The sequence below is a fragment of the Nylanderia fulva genome, unplaced genomic scaffold (genome assembly GCF_048542155.1).
Source record: "Nylanderia fulva isolate GAGA-0341 unplaced genomic scaffold, ASM4854215v1 Scaffold3, whole genome shotgun sequence".
NCBI classification, from domain to species: Eukaryota; Metazoa; Arthropoda; class Insecta; order Hymenoptera; family Formicidae; genus Nylanderia; species Nylanderia fulva.
In genome coordinates, this window is record NW_028190368.1 from 2,923,730 (window position 1) to 2,944,482 (window position 20,753).

The 20,753-nt window shown below is 35.9% G+C and overlaps 2 protein-coding genes across 3 annotated transcripts in view; one reads left to right on the forward strand and one right to left on the reverse strand.

The window, feature by feature from the left end:
* Nucleotides 1-403: 403 nt before the first annotated feature.
* Nucleotides 404-8,334, forward strand: LOC114928680 (acyl-coenzyme A oxidase 1). 2 transcript variants are annotated; one of them, XM_029299948.2, is made up of 11 exons: nt 404-719; nt 3,836-3,995; nt 4,159-4,342; nt 4,907-5,030; nt 5,113-5,232; nt 5,351-5,466; nt 5,557-5,726; nt 6,213-6,375; nt 6,525-6,868; nt 6,967-7,222; nt 7,341-8,334. In XM_029299948.2, the coding sequence occupies exons 1-11, from the start codon at nt 602-604 to the stop codon at nt 7,599-7,601; spliced, it is 2,016 nt and encodes a 671-aa protein (XP_029155781.1). In that variant the 5' UTR covers nt 404-601; the 3' UTR covers nt 7,602-8,334. The 2 variants fall into 2 exon arrangements, with proteins under 2 accessions (XP_029155781.1, XP_029155789.1); XM_029299956.2 differs by having other exon boundaries at nt 4,174-4,342.
* Sdc (Syndecan) overlaps nt 7,341-20,753 on the reverse strand; it is an 82,489-nt gene continuing 69,076 nt past the window's right edge. The window contains exons 2-5 of the mRNA XM_029299968.2: nt 15,365-15,557; nt 14,836-14,933; nt 14,150-14,321; nt 7,341-13,346 (exon numbers count right to left, since the gene is read on the reverse strand). Coding sequence (XP_029155801.1) covers nt 13,165-13,346; nt 14,150-14,321; nt 14,836-14,933; nt 15,365-15,557 — 645 coding nt within the window. The 3' untranslated portion in view covers nt 7,341-13,164. The remainder of the gene's footprint in view (nt 13,347-14,149; nt 14,322-14,835; nt 14,934-15,364; nt 15,558-20,753) is intronic.

Here is a 20,753-nt window from a genome sequence, read left to right on the forward strand (position 1 = left end):
TCATATCGTCCATAGATCAGGATTCGGCATTTATCTGTATGTATAATCTGTGTCTACATAACAATGTAAATGATGTAACATGTCAACAAAGCAATTCCATAATTAATTATAGATTACATTAATGTAATCACTTTTTTGAAATTTCGATATTTAATTTATAAAGCTTTATATAATGTACATTGCAAAAAATCGATGTAATCATCATGTAGACAATTACAAACATTACATAAACAATTTATATAAATGTAAATGGCTCCTGTTTTGAAATAACGTCAAAACAGGAGCCTGCTGTGCAATTTTACCACGATATTAGAAATTCGTCGTGATTCGTAAATTTGTAACGAGATGTCGTTAGTATCGCATTTCTATTAACGCAGTCTCGGTCATCAATTCGCAGAATAGAGACAGAATGAAGCGGCAGTAGTGTCACTGAGCGGCACTGCGGTTGCACAGTAGTGTTGGATTGCTCGGCGAACCGGTTAATCATCGAGTGGCGACGCGATCGCGCGGTTAGCCGGTGGTACACGCAGGTACTGGACGTAGATGCTCTGGAACTGTGACAAGTGTCAAATCGTAACCGAGTCGTCGAACGAGCGTCAGGATGGTGACGATAAACGCGGATCTGCGTCGTGAACGCGAGAGATGCAGCCTCGATCCCGTGGAGCTCACGCACTTCTGGGACGGCAATCCGGAGAAGACGTCACAGCGGCGAGAGCGAGGTGGGTCCCCGATTCCTTTAATTCACGCAAAAAATTACGCGTCCACGTTTCTGCTCACCATGGCATTCCCGCGTTTTTTATTCAATAAAATCCGGCGATCGCGGAGATCGTCCGGATGATATTAAAAAAAAAAAAAAAGAGAGATCATAATTCTGTATGTGTATGAAATATTGGAGCGCTGTTGACGCAAACGTCGCAAATTCTTATCAGAGTTCTATCCTTTCACTTCCTCTTATCCCTCTCCTCTTCGCTCGCTCGTTGCTCGATAAAAAATGTTGTGGACGTTAGACTTTATTTTCTTCTATTTGAGAGATTGAGTATTATTGTGAAGTCATTGTTAGTATTGTTAATCACCACGTCAATTTATTTTTCATTAATTTTATCGTGATTTCAATGGATTTCTCATTTAAATCTCGGATTAAAAATGATAAGATAAGTAAATAAAAGGGATAGAAAAAAGCGTGTACGTGATCTTGTAGCGTGATATATGACGACAATAGCAATCACTTGACACCGATAAAATATGAGTAGCGAGATCTTTAATGCAAATTGCATGAGAATCTGTGTCTATAAAGACACGCACCGGCTACATAAGGGAGAGAAAATATAACTGTAATTTTTTTATTCAATTCTCGCGCATCCGATTAAGACGAGGAATTAGGAAAAGAATATGAAATAGTGTCATTTTTTTCGATTTCCTACAATCGACTATATATATACGTATAGGAATTACGGTCTCTATTTTTATTCCATGAATTATTCTCTGTATAATATGCATATAATATCTGCATAATATACGTATAAAATTTTGACGTAATATATTACAAGTGTTTTCTAATCTATAATTTGATAAGCGAATTAATGAATTTGTTTAGAAAAATACTTGCTCACATGCATCATCAACAAGATTCTTGCTACTTAATTCCTTTTATTTTTATTCCGATATAATTGTTTCTTATTTTGCATAATTTCCCACGCATTGTCTTTTTACGTATATAAATAAGTTATACGATTCTTTATATTAATTTCAGTTAAAGAAAATAAATTCATCTATTTTTCTTCAACAGCTTTTAAGGTTTCAGGTATCTTATCGTATATAGGTAAATAAAATTATGAGGTAAAAAATACAAGTTTTTTGCGTAGTGTATTAAAATTAAATTTGATTCGTGACTTAAAAAGCGATAAATCTTAATCGATTATCATATATATATATATATGATCACGGAAAAAATTTTGCTATTACAGTTAAATTTTAGTTGTCCATATATATTACAACCTGAAAAATTATCATGTCTAAATTTTAGCTATGGTAATGAGTACTTTTTAGCTAGTTTAACGGAGAATTCTAAATAACTAAAAAATATTAGCTAAAATTTGACTTTAGTCGTTAATTTTTTTTCCATATAAGATTTACTTTGTACTATTGTAAATGTATAAAATATCATATGCAGATTGAATTATTTGCTAATAAGAATAGGAGAGAATGGAATTTTCGACTTATATTTTATCAATCCATACCATTGAACACAATAATAATGACACAAAAGAGACTGATTTAGTTCAATGTAGTCCTTCTTTTGTGAGAACAAAACTATTAATTATGATTTCTCGCTTGCAACGTCATAATTCAAGATAAAAAAAACAGTCAGATTATACACATTTTGCAACAATCGATGAACTTTGGTGACTTTTTGTCTTTGATATGCTATACATATTAGATTAATATTTTAGCTAATGTTCTAGATAAACAATTTAATTATGAAAATATCTTCAATTTATTATTCTTGAACTATATAGTTTTGACAATTAATTAACATGTTGTATACGTAATATGGAATTTCTTGTTGTATAAAATTAGTTATTATATGTTTTATAAACATATTTATATAATACTCATAAAATTTTTGTCAATGATTAATTATAAATTCTAATATATTGATATATGCAAATAAAATAAGATTCTTAAGTAAGAATTTAAATATATTTCTGTTGTTGATGACTTATAAATATTTGAATAATTGATCAAAATAATTGGATACGTCATATATTTTATAATGACACATAAAAGTGATTTTGCATTGATAAATTATCGCAATTATATCCATCTTTTATTTTATCCACCTTTTATTTTAATGTATGCATATAATATGTATTCTTTTAGATTTAAATTGCTAATCTTGTTGAAGATGTATCTTTAAAATGTGATTTGAAGATATATCTTTTATGTAATATTTTTATACAAATTGATAGGCATTACAAATATGCGGAATAATGTTTTTTGAACAAATAAGTTCAATGTCCAACGTAAAATTAGCTCAAGTGTCATTTATTGCGTAATTTGATTCGAAATTTATGATTATTTGTCAAATTTTACCGATTACTGCCAATCGTCATTATAACAATAATGACATAAATTGAGATATGTCAATGACTTGCAGAAAGACATTGTTAATCATAAAAGAAACAACTAACAATAAATTAAATCGATGCAAATTATTTTTCTTTCCTTGAATGTCCACATTGTTTTCAACGCTTTAACAAAAGAGCGAAACAAACTTTCTATATCGAAAAATACTATAATAATATCGAAAATATGCTAAATGTTCCATCCAAAAATTATCAATTAAAATATTTTTCAGTTAAAATTTAATTATCAATTTGACTAAAACATCACATGTGTGATGTATATAAATAATAACTCACTATAAATGTATATATATATTGATATAATTATAAATAAATATCTGTTTATAGAATAATTTTAATTTTAACATTTGAATTATTGCAACCAAATCGATAATATTTGCAATGCATACGTAGAATTAGCAATGTATTAATGTTGCTTGGTCGTAAAAACTGGTCACGCTTAGTCTATAATAAGATTCATTCTCTTTTAAGTGTTTTAAGGAAAGCTATGTATTATACATTAGTAATTTACATTAATAATCTAATGCTAATGCATAATACAATAAGTAATTTAATCATATGCTTATTTATTTTGCTGCATAACTTTATATTGCTATCTCGTGCAGAATTTGTTCATATTAATATCCTAATGTGAGAAAATTCATCAAATCGATTTCGAGTCGTGTGATTCAAGTTAATTATTTTTGCAGAGAACTTCTTCCTAAGCGATCCGCTTCTACATGATAAAATTCCTGCGAAATATAAGAGTCACAAGGAAGTTTACGAGGAAGCGATAATGAAAGGATGCCGTGTAATAGAAAAAGTGCAGCAGTTAAACGAGTCGGGAAACGGCGGCATGGACGTTTTCTCGTAAGATACTTTTATGCGCATATTAAATATAATATATAGGTATAAAATTCTATTTTATTATTAAAAAAGAGAATAGCGTTAAATAAAACAGTACCATATTTTATGGGGAAAATATTCATTAAATAAATTATTTATTTACGGGAGAATATTTATTTAAATAAAGGAATCTGTGGCGTAGACAAATTTTAGGAGGCATGTTAGGCTCGGCGATATTAAAAGACGGTAATCCATTGACGCTGCACTACGTGATGTTTATACCGGCTATCATGGGACAAGGCACCGTCGAACAGCAAAGCTACTGGATATCCAGAGCTTGGAATTGCAATATTATCGGTACTTACGCACAGGTACGTTTCTGCAGTCACATGAATTATATCATCAAATGATACTAGAAGCCAAAGGAATCGTTAACAAATTTTTTCTTGTGAAAAATTAATCGGTTTTATTATTTTTTTCTTGTGAAAAATTAATTTTATCTTTATATGCTGCTATCGCGCTTTTGATTATATTGATTGGTAAATTATATAAAAAAATTTTTTTTATTATTTAATTTTTTATTATTATTTAATTTTTATTATTATTTAATTTTTATTATTATTTATAAACGCTTCTTGTCAATATCTCGTAGTAATCGATCAACGCTGACACATTATGAAATCATCAAGATATTTACTCGATACTGTCCAAGGTTGAATGATAGTGATCATAATCGTACGAAAAAAATTAATTTGCCTTAATATTCTTATGAAAAAATTTTACATAATTTCTCGTCTTTAAATAATTCAAGACTTTGGTTACAATGTTGAGTCGGAATATCTTAATCATATGACATTATAGTAGCTTTCAATAATTATATTTTTATATTTTTTAAAAATTGTGTCTAGAAAATGATATGATTCGTGTATTCTTAGACGGAGCTTGGTCATGGCACGTTTATCAGAGGCTTAGAGACCACAGCGACTTACGATCCCGAAACCAAAGAATTCATATTAAATAGCCCGAATCTGACATCGTACAAATGGTGGCCTGGTGGTTGTAAGTATTATTTTTCCTCGAATATATTAATATCCGCGAGAATTGCGCTTAAATAAATTGATAAAAGAAAAAATGTCTTCAGTGGGTCATACGGCGAATTATGCAATTGTCGTTGCGCAATTATATACAAAAGGAGAGTGTAGAGGTATCCATCCTTTTATCGTGCAACTCAGGGATGAGGATACCCACGAGCCTTTACGAGGTATGTATAAGTTTGCGCATAGCTATTTTTTGCGATAAAAATTTTACATATTTTAACCTTTTTTTCTTTCTCTCCCTCTTTACTTAAAATGTATATAAAAAATTTTCTTTTGTTTTAGGTATAAAGATCGGTGAAATTGGTACCAAATTAGGAATGAACGCAACCAACAACGGCTTTCTCGGCTTCGACAATGTCAGAATACCACGCGATAACATGTTGATGAAAAACTCTCAGGTAATGGAGAAAGTAAAGCGTCATAAGCTCATTATTTAATAGAAAATCTAATGCAAAAATTTAACGATCTAATTTTCTCCGCATTTGTAGGTGCTCGAAGACGGAACCTATGTGAAAGCGCCTAGTGATAAACTCACATATGGCACAATGATGTTTGTTCGAGTGGTATTAGTACGTGATATCTCTAACTACTTATCGAAGGCGGTGACCATAGCTATCAGATACAGCGCAGTAAGACGACAGAGTCAAATAAAGCCTGAGTATGTAAAAAGTTTGTGTGACAAGAGACTTGATACATTTGAAAATGATTATTGAATAGAATATTAATTGCACTTTTTTTTATCTCTTTATTTTGTTTACAAATTCAAAGGCTAGTTACTAATTTATGTATCATTAGTAACGCACAAGTATTTGGAATATTGAGAATTAGTTTTAAATTAAATATAATCTTGTTTTTAACTTATTGTAATCAGGTAATATAATTTGAATTGTAAAAAGATCTTTAAATTTTCTATTTTCTAAAAGCTACGATGCATTTGCAATTTACATTTTATCAATTCATTAAAGTAACGTTTCGCAAAAAATTATATATTTACATACATTTTAATAAGTAATTTATATATTAAGTTTAATGAGTTATTTAATACTTATTTATATGTATAGTTAAATAAAATAAGTATTTAAAATATAAAATAAATATTTGTATATTAAGTTAAAATTTTAGAATGCTTTTAAATTTATTTCAGTGAGCCAGAAGCACAGATCATAGATTATGTTACTCAACAATATAAATTGTTTCCCAATCTTGCTGCGTGTTTCGCGTTCCGAATGTGCGCCGATTGGATTTGGGAGATGTACAACAATGTAACAGCTGAGTTAGATCAGGGAGAGCTAGAAAGACTTCCTGAGGTGTGAAAGAATTTTTCTTATACACTATGAAAGAAATATAAATTAGATATGCATTGCATGAAAAAATAATTTAGTTTTGTATAGTAAAAATTAATGTAGAAATTAGATGTCTCTCTAGTATACTATTGAAAAGGGAAAATTGCTCTCAGTTGCACGCGTTAGCATGCTGTCTAAAAGCAGTCGCATCATCGGACGGAGCTACTGGTATCGAGCAATTACGATTGGCGTGTGGTGGACACGGTTATATGGATGCTAGCAACTTGCCGGGGATTTATGGTTTGGTGACCGCTGTCTGCACTTACGAAGGTGAAAATACGGTTCTACTACTACAAACGGCTAGATATTTAGTGAAAGCCTGGAGACAAGCTGTCGGCGGACAACTATTGCCACCGACCGTAGGATACTTGGCTGTTCTTTCGCGCGGAGTAAAGCAACGTCCTTGGAAAAACACTTTAACGTGTATCGTGCAAGCACATCAAGCAGTTGCGGCAAGGTATAGATATAAAAAAATATTTTATCGCTATATAAAACATTGCCCACAACGTTGGTAAATAAAAGTTTAACATAGTACACATCACAATTATTTTGTAGCAAAATTCGCTTGGCGACAGAAAATATGGATCGCAGAATACGTAGTGGCGCATCGGCGGAAGACGCGTGGAATCAAACCAGTATTGAGTTAGCACACTGCGCGGAATCTCACTGTCGAGCTTTCCTAGTGTTGAGATTCGTCGAGACCGTAAGAGGACTGACTAATTTGTCCAAGCAGCTTCACGAAGTTTTGATGCAACTTTGCGAATTGTACTCGATATATTGGGTTCTGCAACGAGTCGGAGACTTTTTGCGAGTCAGTATTATATACATATGTATATTATAAAATTAAGATTATCACCGTCATAATTTTGCTGAATAATGTTGAATGAATATTGTTTGGATAAACATGACAATGCATTTTGTAATTACAGTTTTCCTGTCTCAATAACGAAGACATCCCGGCGCTTCAAACGCGTTTCGAAGAGATGCTCGCCGCTATTCGTCCAAATGCTGTTAGTATCGTCGATGGTTTCGATATTCGTGACGAGATCCTCGCATCCGCGCTCGGCGCGTACGACGGAAACGTATATCAGCGTCTCTTTGACGAGGCGATGAAGAGTCCCTTGAATCAGGAGAGCGTGAACCAATCCTTTCAAAAGTATCTGAAGCCTTTTCTTAAAAGTAATTTATAGTCAAATATCGGGTGTTATCACAAAATAGTCAACAACAACCATTCCATCATAATAAATACGTTTTTTGTTTGGAAATACCTACAATTATTTTTAAATACTTGCCAGAATGACTTGCATCATTTTATATTCAGAATTACATATATTCCGATATCTGAAATTATACTTGTAAACACTGCAATAAGTTCGATAAGAAATTATCGCGTAACAATAATCTGGCTTTTTTTTACAAATCATTGTCGCACAATATATTATAGATTAGTATTACAAATATATATTCTATGAAATGATTTCATGTTAAAACGTTTGCCTTTTAAAATACGTTTTTATATGAATTTTATGCACTTAAGAAACGTTTAAAGCATTTGATGGCAATATATTTGTCTATTATATAATCGAGATAAATTGTTTCAATATCATATAAAGTGCTTTATACGTTTGTAATCTAATTATAAAAGATTAATATTTTTGATAGTAATATTTTATAAAAATTACACATTACATATAAATGAGGGCATATGTGCACAGTATTGTTTTTACGAATAGTAATTTATCCTGGGATGCATTAGTAAAAAGAAAGTCTGTAAATTTAACAGTTAAATGCCCAAGTATTTACAAATTTGCCTTTGCGATAGTCAAATATCGTGGGAATTGAATATGTATCTCGAAGGCGCCAATGCGATATATTGTATTTTAATATGCGAATAAAATTAAATAATCTTCCTCTCTGTTATAACTTGGCGTATGATTCAATGAATCCCTATAAAATCTACGAATCAAATGGAAGCGAGACGTTCGTATCTCGAAGAAATTTTCCAATACATTTCCTTAGACGGTACAGTATTTATTTACAGAATAGGAGCGACGACATACATTATTGTTTGTTATTATACTAATATAGTGCAATTATTAATTTCCGTTAATTAAGAATAACGTAATAAATGCTCGCAATAGCGATAACGCACATGTTCAATTTTTTATACTTTTTAAAAGCTACTCGTGTGTGTTGGTTTGTGTTGTAATCGTGCGATTACACAAATAGTAGACTTTCAATTTTGGAGCAAGGGAAACAAATGTGGGAACATCCGTTATTAAGAATATTTTGATGAAAAATTGAAACAAACGCTTTACCGCAATTGCGAGCGAGTATATATCTATATATATCTATATATTTATATATAAGTACATATACATGTATATACGTATTTTGTGGGTTCGTGCATAGACGGAGATATATACACATATATGTAGTATAGATCGGTATAGGGAACAATAGGAAAAGGACGAGGAACAGGAGGAGGAAGATGGCGGTTTTTGGGACCATGATACTTACACTTAAAAAATAACATTGTTAATATTATCATTATTATTAAATATTAATTATATATATTCACTTTTAAAATTATTTTCATTCGTCCATCTGGCCTATGGGCTTTTTTGTCTCTAGCGTTTAGACAGACTTCTCATTGCTATAATGATCTTACGGAGTTATGTTTTTCTTATAAAATATGATTTCATTACAATTAAATTTTTTTTCCCGCCTTCGCTTAATCGCCTCTCGGACGTTAATTGGCCGCATGGTGAAACTAGCAAAAGCCGAGGCAGGGACACACCAAGCGGTCAATTAATTACTCTACCTAACGAACAATTTCATCTATATCATGTATGATTATTATTACAATAAAGATTACGAGCCCCAATTTCTAGGTCTTTCCTCGTTTATTTCGCACGGTACAAACGAAATAAAGGATTACCGAGAGGAAAAAGATGGCAAAGAAAGGAAAGAATATTACAGATTAAAGCGTGTTGCAAAACGTGATTTTTTCAGAAGAAGTTGAATATAGTAAATTGATGTAAAATATATTTAACAAAAATGATATAATAAGAAAGAGTAGCGATTTATAACAAAGCTATGAAAAAAATCTGCCGAAAGAATATAGGAATATTTCTTTGATCGTAATCAACATTAGATCTCTAATTATCGTTAATCTTATCGTTAATTCTTATTGATTCCTATGTATCAAATTTAGATGCACTACAAAAACAGACATGATATAAAAAACTTATATAAATCCATAAAATTTTTGTAAAATTTATTCCTCTATAAAGATGTGCAAAGAAAGTTTTGAAAGAAAGAAACACGAAATAATTTAAACGAATCCTTACTTTACATGTATATAATTAGTATAAATTTTTAATCGATTAAAAATATAAATAAATAAAATTGTCACACACATGATACGACGAAGAGAAATCATGCATTTGTTAAAATTGTGTGACATATATGTTCAACAATGATAAATTATCGTGGAAACGCGACAAGTTTGCCGTGGATGAGAGGAGAATCGCATTATTCTCGGTAATAAAATAAATAAGGCGTTTAGTAGACTCTATACACTTTTTATCATATCAGCACATTCGTGCGTAAGAAGCGTTGAATCAGCCGAAGAGAAACAAAAGGATTAAAAACCCTTGCAGGATGACGGAGGAAGCGATTACCATGCAGGATAAGAGTAATGTGCCGTGAAGTGAGGATGCAACGTGATAATAAGGCGGATCCGTGAGAGTTTCGTACCAAATCGCTGTTCCTTACGTAGTATATGGCAGTATCGGCATGATATACTTTTATTACTTCCAACGCGTCCAATCTTCCGCAACGGAGTTGGATTCTGCGAAAGGACGACGCTCATATTGTTACGAGAAGAGATTCAAGGATGTAGGATATTGTAGAAAAATTCAGAGAGTGAGAGAGAGAGAAGCAGAAAAAGATAAATGAACGATAGAAAAAGAGGCAAGAAAGAGATTAAGAAATATAGCAAAATAAAAATAGAAAGAGAGAAAGAAAGCGTTAATAAACAGATGGACCGCGTAACGAATGTAGTTGAGAAAGAAATTCGGATATAGATTTGTATCGCTCTTCGCATGTTCCCTTTCGCTTTCTAACGTGACATTATGGCATCATTTTTAGTCGTACTAAGGCGTGCGCACTATCATGCTGCTCCTGGGGCAGAAGAAATCACGTGTCGCGCGTGATTGTGCCTCTCGATCGCAGCATCCATCTTATATGGCAATGTCATTTCTCGTCGTTGGAATAGTTTTGACGACGAGAACGATCAAGACGGACGTATCGAGGATTTATTAGCATTGGAACTGCCCTTTGATAATAAAAACGAATGTTTTATCTTATAGGTGGAAGGAGGGTGTGACGTCCCATTCAACATAATTAGCTGTACTGTACGAACTACTTTCATTCATCAAATGTTTCAAAGCATTGGATGCATTAGATGCACTGAACAAAAGAAATGAAAAACTTTCGGTCTTTACTTACTTAAAGTAAAAGGACTTTTTTACATATTTATCTCGGCAGGAAATTGGGAATATCGATCACGGAATTGGAGATGCACGCACGCAAGCACGCATGTTTTAAAAATATGGCACGCTAACTGAGAATTCATTTTATTTGCTAAACGCTTGGAGATTCATACACAATACAAGAATTTTAATAAAACTTATTAAATGCTTGGCGAATACGTGAAAAAACATTACAATTACTGTGAGGAGATTTCAGTATTTATACATGATTCACGAATATTAAATATTAAACGAGATAAATAATATTAAAATGAGATTTCCAAATTAATAAGTTTTATCGAATAATAATTCGAAGTGAGTAAATTTATGTATACACGAGTTCAATTATTATCAGCAAATCCTATTTGTGAAAACTCGAGATATATATATATATATATATATATATATATATATATATATATATATATTTATCTTACGCCAAAAGTCGTGCAAACAGTTGTCAACAAATGAATATTAAAATCAGTAGAAAAAAATAGAAAGATAGAATTATCTTAAAATACACAAACTTGATCTTCTTATCTTTCGATATACTACGAGGATACAACGAAATGACATTGAGAGAAGAAGTTACGCGGCGAAAATACGTATAAAATCTTACATATGTTTTAGAAATAATCGTTATTCCGTAATGAGATATGTACAGTGCCGGTGACCGACCGACTGACCGGACATAAATCCTCTATCATTAAGCAAACTTGCGCAACTTATATAATTTTTAGAAACGTGTGTGTATGTGTGTGTGCATCGTGACTAAACACATTTTGTTTTCCTCTTAGAAACTTAGATAGTGGTCGGTCGCGCTACGATTAATGCGTAACACGTATACTTAATAATAGGGCGCCCTTTTTATTCCCTCCGCAATTGATCGATCGAATCCCGCCGTTTTCGCCTCTATTGAGATGCGAACGCGTTTCACCGAAACATATAAATTTTCGTCGAACTCGCCATTAAACGCTCAGTATCTAAAAACTGGATACCGTAAATTTAAAAAAAAAAAAAAAAGAAAAGAAAGAAGGAACAAGCAACAGCAGCGACGCGGACGAGGTTGCAGCTTAACTCCTCGCCGCTCTTGCTGTCGGAGAGAAATCACGGTGCCGCAACGATCCTTCTTCCCTTCCCTCCTTCCACCGAGACAGAATGATTAACGACATAGCAACGGCGTTTATCGCCCACGAATTTTCACGCTCTCCGTCCTGTACACATGTATATACGTATACCTATACGTGTGCATATATATGTACAATATATATGTATATATACTATATATATTGTATAGATATATATACACACGCGCTCTAAATACGCTTGTAAATGCATCTTGGAATTGGTGCAACCTCGCCGACGATGTCTCTCGACAGGATATACAATACATATACGCGAGTCCTAGTCTCGTCGTTCACTGTCCATCGCTTTCAGTCACCAGCCGGGATGATTGCCCTTCGAAAAGAACTTCGGAGAGGTGCGGTAGCGAGTGCAGTTATAAAATTAAGATACAACGAAAAGAAAGGTACTCTGTACAGAGCGCTACAAAGGGCGAATCGGAGCTGAAAAATTTCGGCGTTCGAGTGAATAGTCCGTCGGCCGAGAGAAAGAGAGAAAGAGAGAGCCGCGAATTCGTCTTGCCTCAGACTCTCTTACTCGCGTGCGCCCGTTTCCTTCGACGCGATGAAATACAGCGCGTAAGAAAATACAGTCTCCGAGAGTCAAGAAGTTTCGGGCGGTCGAGAAGCGTACTCGCGAACGTCGTCGTCATCGTCGTCGGCGTCGTCGCGAGTCTAAAAGTCAGAAGGGAAGGCTCCGGAGGGAGAATCGTGAAAAATTGCCTTCCGAATAGAAGGAGAACGCAGAAGGATATATAGGGACAGATATAAGGCAGAGCAGATAGGGATATGTTGTAACGGGTGAGCTACAGTTAATAAGAGCAAGCGAATATCGGTAGGTGCCGAGGGAGAATCCGCGAGAATCGGCCGACGTTCCGCGAGCGACGTTCCTCGATAAAGTCCCGGCGTTGCGGGAGTGTCCATGGACGTGCCATGCGGTTCGCCGAAGTAATCCTTCTCTTTTTTGTTTATCACTATCGACCAGCGGGATTCCGATTGCGGGCGTTGTCGATCGTCGGTGGTCCTTACTCGGCTTGGCATCGTGAGATCGCGAGAGGAATCGGCGAGGTCGTCATCATTACGCCGCCGTCGCCTCAAGCGTAGAACTCCCGATTGTGGTGAGGCGCGCCCGGCTTGGGGAAGGCTTGCGCCGCGGGCGATCTCCTCGGCTCGTCCAGGGCGTACGAACCCTCGTCCTTCTTGCGCATCCGGTACACGATGAACATGACCACCAGTATCGCGCAGAGGAGGCCCACTACCGCGCCGCCAATCACAGCTGGAAACATTATCGAGATTGCTTAGATTTATATGTACTATTTGATTATATATTAAAAAGAATTATATTTTTAAAAAATAATATATAAAATTTATTTAAACTCGATTAATACTTTTTTGAACAGAAATCAGCTGATTAAAGCGTTTAATTTACTAATTAAATTTTAAAATAAAAATATGTATGTCATAGAAATTAAAAATAATATGTTATAATACTTTAAACTCTAATAATATTCTTTGACAGAAATCAGCTGATAACTGTCAAAAATATTAATCGAATTCAAAGTATTTTGATATATTATTTAAAATTAATTATTTTAATTTTATAACATATTGTATAAAAATGTAATTAATAAATGAACGCTTTAATCAGCTAATATCTGTTAAAATAATATTAATAAAGTATTATAACACAGATTTATTTAAAATATATTATTAAAATTTTTATAAAATATAATTATTTTAAAATTTAATTAACATTTTAATTAACTGATTTCTGTCAAAAGATATTAATAAAGCGTTAATTTGCTAATTAAATTTTAAACTAATAATATGTTAAAAATATTAAAATAATAATGTGTTGTAAACAACATGTTATAATGCTTTATGCACGATTAATATTTTTTGACAGAAATCAGCTGATAATTGTCAAAAATATTAATCGAGTTTAAAGGTATTATAATATATTATTTAAAACAATTATTTTTTCTCGCGAGAAATAATTATCGTTTAAAACTATTTGCATTAAGAGATCGATATTTTTTTATGTAAAAAATTTAAAAAAATGGTCATTTGTACACTTACCGGCTAGGACGCCTGGCTGCGCGAAGAACGAGCTGGCGCGGTCCTCGTGTTTCGGATTCATTATGTAGACCTCGTGGATCTCGTCGGTGTTGTCGGCGTGATCGTCTTCCGTGCCCGAGGGTTCGATTGCGTCGACCTCGTTGCCGGGTCGGTTTACCGCGTCGATAGTCGTCTGGAAATTGGATATGGATCTCTTCAATCACCTTAGTCTGTTTAATTCGCAACTGCGTGCGGGAAAAGAAGCGCAGAGTTCCGCGTGTGTCATCGAACAAAAATGTAGTAGTAATCCGTTTCCGTGAGAGCGTGAGGTGTCGTCGCGTCGGCACTTTAATCGGGCAAATTAGATTGCACGCTCGTGCAGGAAATGCGAAGCGTAATAACGTAAAACACATCGCAAAGGTACATGATGTACTAGCGCACGGTAATTTATAAAATAAAAAAAAATGCAATTACAGTTTTATATAATCTCTTTATATAGCCTTTCTCTTTCTCTCTTTCGTGAGGAGAAAATAGATTAACGCGATCTCTAGCGATTTGTGGAGAGTATATTCGCAACGAAAAACGTAATTTTTAATTTTGTAAATTTATTGAAATAGAAAATGTAAAAGCGGGAGATGCTTTGAGAGTAAATTCTGCTTTGCCAAGGTAAAAGATCGGTGTTTCAATGAACTTTTGGAAGATATTACCTGTTGTTTAGTTTTGGCGTTTGTCTCATCGATGAAGTACGGAGGTCTCGCCTCGGTCGGCTTGCTCGGAATTTCTAATCCATTATTACCGTTAAATTCTGCAACACACACGTAACAAAGTTACAATACGGACACAGATTAGGAATTTGCATCATTGGATAGATACGAATTTGGGCGGCGCAATTCCCAAGATTCGAAATTGTTTTTTTTCGACTGGCGGGGATTTGCAAAAGCTGCAGGTGGAATTTCCAATCACCGTGAACGAGAAACGATCTACATAGAGGTGAATACCGTATATTTTTCAATTTTTCGAAAAAAATCCACCGCCTTTGTGGCCACCGCGTGACAGTTTATCGATGCATTTAATTTACCGATTGACATTTCTTTTTTTTTTATCAAGAGTCGAGAAAAAAAATTAACCAGTAATAAAACAAAATGTCTATACCTTTTGCCTCGTGAAACAATCAATTGCTTGGACACCTTTTGCGATCGCTATCTATCTATACACAGAGATTATCGTTCATCGTACCATGATCGTCGTCCCCGTCCTCGTCGTCAGGGCCAAGGCCACTGCCCGAAGCCTCGAGGTCGTCGCGATTATCGCTGCCACCTCGACCGGAGCCTTCTAAGGCGTCCTGGTCATCCAAGTACAGGTCGTCCGGGAAAGTGTTGTAAGTCGAGCTCGCCGACTGACTTCTCTGCTTGGTGTCGGTCTGTTCCTTCTGAAAATCGAGAGGAATTTCAATGAGATTAAATCCGTACACATCTCTCTCTGTCAATTAATATTGAACCTTGCGGGAGGATCGTCTGGGACACGTCTCTCCCAGGTCACCGACACGTGGGACGCTACACGGGATCCTTTCCTAAGCGAAGCTTGAGACTTGGTGTCGCGCAGAAACGCGACGAAGCTTCGAGCTAACGTAATTAAAGGCACGTGCATATCCTTGCGCGTCCTCCTTGACGCGGGGTCTCTGTGACATGAAAGGACTCCAGGGTTCCACGGTTCATTAAATTTTAATTTAACTCCACCGCGAGGTAAGAGCCCGATCCCGTTTCGCTCTCTTCCTCCCTGTCTCTTGTGGTAACTGCTACTACCACGAACGAAGTGCGTTGGATTTGCAATCCAACATCTTCGTCGAGCACACAAATATCGCAAATTCCAGGTTCAACGGAAGTCAAGAGTAACAAAAAAAAATGTAAACTCTGGCAGAGAGAAAGCTAGAGAAAGGAGATTCCTTCTCTTCTGCGTAAAGGATCCGTGTGGGTGGCTCGCGAGTTCACGTTGCTCCGTTCTATTTCCAGCGCGGTTTCGTCTTCTTTCCGTTGCTTAGGTACGAAAATAGAAAATCGCTCCCTTTGTATCTCCTTCTCGCTTCGTTCGTTTCTCTCATCGTAGCGCGTCTTTGCGCTAATTGTACGCGGACAAATCGCTATATAACTCGACGATGATATTCGCCGCTCTTTAATTGCTTCGGCCGCAATAATTATCCCATTCGCGGAACGACCGATAAAGCTGCATCGTCGTTAAATTGAGCATAACTCATCATCGTTAAACAATTGTTCTGTCTTTCTCTCATATACAGTTTCCTATAACGGGCAACAAAGACTAAGGGTATAGAGCTGGCAGATGATTGAGGAGGAAACGACGGAATGACCCGCGCTTCCGGTTACGCGATGTCCGCGGAATGCGAAGTAATACGCCGCGAGAAGTGCATGGAACGCGTGATCGACGAGGAAGCGAGATTGCACAAACGCCAATACTCCGGTCCTCTATACGTATTGTCTCTAGGAAAATTTCATTTTCTCGGAACGATCGTGCGAGTTTTCCGCCTCGCTCTCGCTCTTTCAGAATTCCACAGAAATATATTACTTTATAAAAACAATATCTTCTTCCTTTCTCACGTAACATAGAATGTGCTCAAACGCGTAATGTACATTCCATCTACCTTTAAAGTTTCTAACATTATACGTTTTTATGTCGTATGATGATTGATGTAGGTATTTCTACGCTGATCATATTTTCCAAGAGAAAATAGGGGACAAATTTGAAAATTTTATAGGGTATTTTGTTCCAACATGTTTCCAAATCAGAGAGCGACAAAAAAAATGAACAAACTCTTGGTTTCTTAAATACACAGAGAGAATTTTCTTGGAATTTTTTTTTAGAATTTACCCTGAAAATCATGGTAACCGTGAGAAAATATGATATTGGAAGAATTTTATAATTTTTACAATATTTACCACAATACAATATAAAATATGTTCGATTGATTGAACTATATTTGTATATTTATTAATATTTTTTATCGTGATAACTATTAATCAGAGAAACTCATAAAATTTTTCCAAAACCATATGGTCCCACGATTATTATCCCATGATTTTCAGGGTAAATTTTAAAAGGAAATTCTCTCCGTGTAGATTCCAGATAAGAGTAGACAATGAAACGCTAAATAAAAGATCTGAATGAATAATAAATGAATAAATCTAATAGACAGCTACTCAAAATAAATGACTGATGATAGGTCCTTTAAAATAATAAAGAACGGATGATAGATATATCACAGGGTTCCACGTGGATCACGAGATGCGAGCGGATGGGAAAAAAACCAGGTATTTATTTTTGCAATATAATAGCCTACAAAAATTGATGAAAGTAATATAGAGATAATAATGAAAATAAAAAAAAAAAAAAAAAAAAAAAAAAAGATATACTTCTCGTCACGACCTTCGCGTGAATAGCCGCGATTGAATGGGTCGTTATTAACGAATGCGTCTCGCGCGATCGATCTCGAGCGGAAAATTCGCTCTCTCTCTCGCGGATTGTATATCTCGCCGCGCGCTCGTCCACCGAAACAGCGATTTCCTCCCTTTCGCTTTTGCACCGGAGGACAATGAATGCCCGATGAGCGTCGAAAACGACGCACACACCTCGTCAAACGCGTCGCGCGCGCGAGCGCGTATTTCCGCTCCACCATATATGTACGCACGATACAACGACCGATGTTCTACGTACATATGGTACGGTGACAGGAGCCGGCGTATATTCGATACGTCGAAATTCGAACGTGTGTGTGTGTGTGTGTGTGCGACACGTCACCGAAGAGAGGAAATAACCAAATTACGTGACTCTAAACGCTGACAACTGACGAATCGGCGAATTGTCTCGAACAGGGATCGACCGGAAATATATGTATTTCAGATCAGAGATTTTATTCAATCGCACTTTCTCTCTCTCTCTCTCTCTCTCTACACACGTGCGTTTTTACTTGTATGTACTTTCTTCTTTCTATCTCGAAATGAAACGAACGGATTACCCGGGATTGGCATTGGAGAGGAGGAAATAAAGATGAAAAGAAAATTACGGAAAATGCGGATGAAAAGAACGGACTTTGCCATTAATTGAACTTGTATACCTTCTCGATCTTGTGCGGCTCTTTTCGACGTCGAGATTTTATCTTTTTAATGATTTTTATTTTCTATATTGTCTGTCTTAAATCGACTCTATATCTTCGACATGTGCGATTTTTGAACGTCCACTTTGGCGTCGATTGTTTGGAGAAAAATGACAGGGAATAGAAGGGACTCGCATCAGCAATCACACTCCCCGCACATAATTAAACACAATAATCGCGACAATTTCCGAGAGAAATGCGTTGATCGAGCGGATGGAGAGACAACTAGGTATACAGAGTCTCGGCTGTAAACAACTAACGCACCGACGTCGACGAGGGAGAAAGGAACTTTCCTTATTCGGAAGAAATACGTCGTGTACTGGGACAGCTCCCGAACGAGTGCGTCGTCCTGGTTACATCCGCCAATCGATATCGAGAAAATTCAGCCCAGCCCGACGAGGGCAAACCCATAGTCGGCGACGAAAAGGCTCGACCTTGGATGATTCGCGACCTCTCGGAGACCCTTTCGAGAATTTACGCGCGACGCGTGTGCATCTCACCTCGATCCGTCTCGCGGGTGAAACACTCGGGGATTTTTCCCCCTTTTTTTCCACCCCGTTCCGTCTTCCTTGCCCCCGATTACGCGACAAGCGAGGAAGACAAGGCAAGAATTGCGCGGGCGCGCGATGTTATCGACCTCCATGCGTGCTTCGTCCTGTCCATCGCCGAGGTCATGGTTTCCCGTGTCTGGTCGAGGAAAATAAAAGAAGGAACGCGTCTTCACGCACCTGCGAAGTCGAATTCCTCGGGGTCGCCCGGGGGTTGTTTCCAACGCGAAAAGGGTGGCGACCGTGGGAGGTCACGCAGGAGAGGGTGACTTTTCTTCGTGAGAATTTTCGTGGCCGTCGAGCGAAATGTGCGAACCTATCCGCGATGCTACCTTCCGTACTTACGCGTCGAGTCGCTCGGACCCGGGTGACAGCTGGAGAAGAGACGCGTGAGCTCCGGCGGCGAAAAACGAGAAAATTCGGAGGGTGATGTGCGGCGGTTTTAGGCCAGGTGGTGACTGCTCCGGGGTAGTACGAGTTCGACCCGGCAGACGGCACTGCTCGCGAACTGTATATATATGTGTATACAGCTCCCTGCGGTTGTATATACATCTACGCTATAGGGGATGTTTTTTACAGCTGGGGTGAGATCCGGATGTTTTTTCTTGTTTTTTCATTGGATTACTTCTCGAAGGAAATCTATCTCGCGATTGCTAAAAATATATCCTAATAGCACAACATATTCGGAGGATGTTCAGAGGACATCCTCAGGATGTTCTCCGAACGTCTTCGGGATGTATATATATATATATATATATATATATATATACTTATATTTATTTATAAATGTATACATCTACGCTATAGGGGATGTTTTTTACAGCTGGGGTGAGATCCGATGTTTTTTCTTTTTTTCTTGGTTTTTAATTGGAATCTGATTACTTCTCGAAGGAAATCTATCTCGCGATTACTAAAAATATATCCTAATAGCACAACATATTCGGAGAATATTCAGAGGACATCCTCAGGAGGATGTTCTCCGAACATCTTCGGGATGTGTTCGCTGTTAGGGATATATATATATATATATATATTTATATTTATTTATAAATGTATACATCTACGCTATAGGGGATGTTTTTTACAGCTGGGGTGAGATCCAATGTTTTTTCTTTTTTTCTTGTTTTTTCATTGGAATCTGATTACTTCTCGAAGGAAATCTATCTCGCAATTACTAAAAATATATCCTAATAGCACAACATATTCGGAGGATGTTCAGAGGACATCCTCAGGATGTTCTCCGAACGTCTTCGGGATGTGTTCGCTGTTAGGGATATATATATATATATATATATATATATATATATACTTATATTTATTTATAAATGTATACATCTACGCTATAGGGGATGTTTTTTACAGCTGGGGTGAGATCCAATGTTTTTTCTTTTTTTCTTGTTTTTTCATTAGAATCTGATTACTTCTCGAAGGAAATCTATCTCGCGATTACTAAAAATATATCCTAACATATAGGAATAATATATAGGAAAAATAGCACAACATATTCGAAGGATATTCAGAGGACATCCTCAGGAGGATGTTCTCCGAACATCTTCGGGATGTGTTCGCTGTTAGGAATATATTTATATATATACTTATATTTATTTATAAATGTATACGTCAGAAATTTTTTAGATAAAAGATGCAGATGTAGGGAATCGCGTTGCGCATCGTCTCTTTCTTCCTGGTTTACACGAGGCAGACGCGATAAATCCGTCAAAAGCTTCGCTCGCTCGCGAAACGTATTCAATAAGTCATACGATAAGGCGATTCGCTAGCGGGACGGGATATTGAAAATCTACTTGGATCGATGGAGCTTGTTGCGTGTGTGTTTGTTACGAACGTACGATCGTCGTCCTCTCGCACACACGTTGTCGCCTTATTTGAATGGACGGGATTTTTCATATCGGATTCG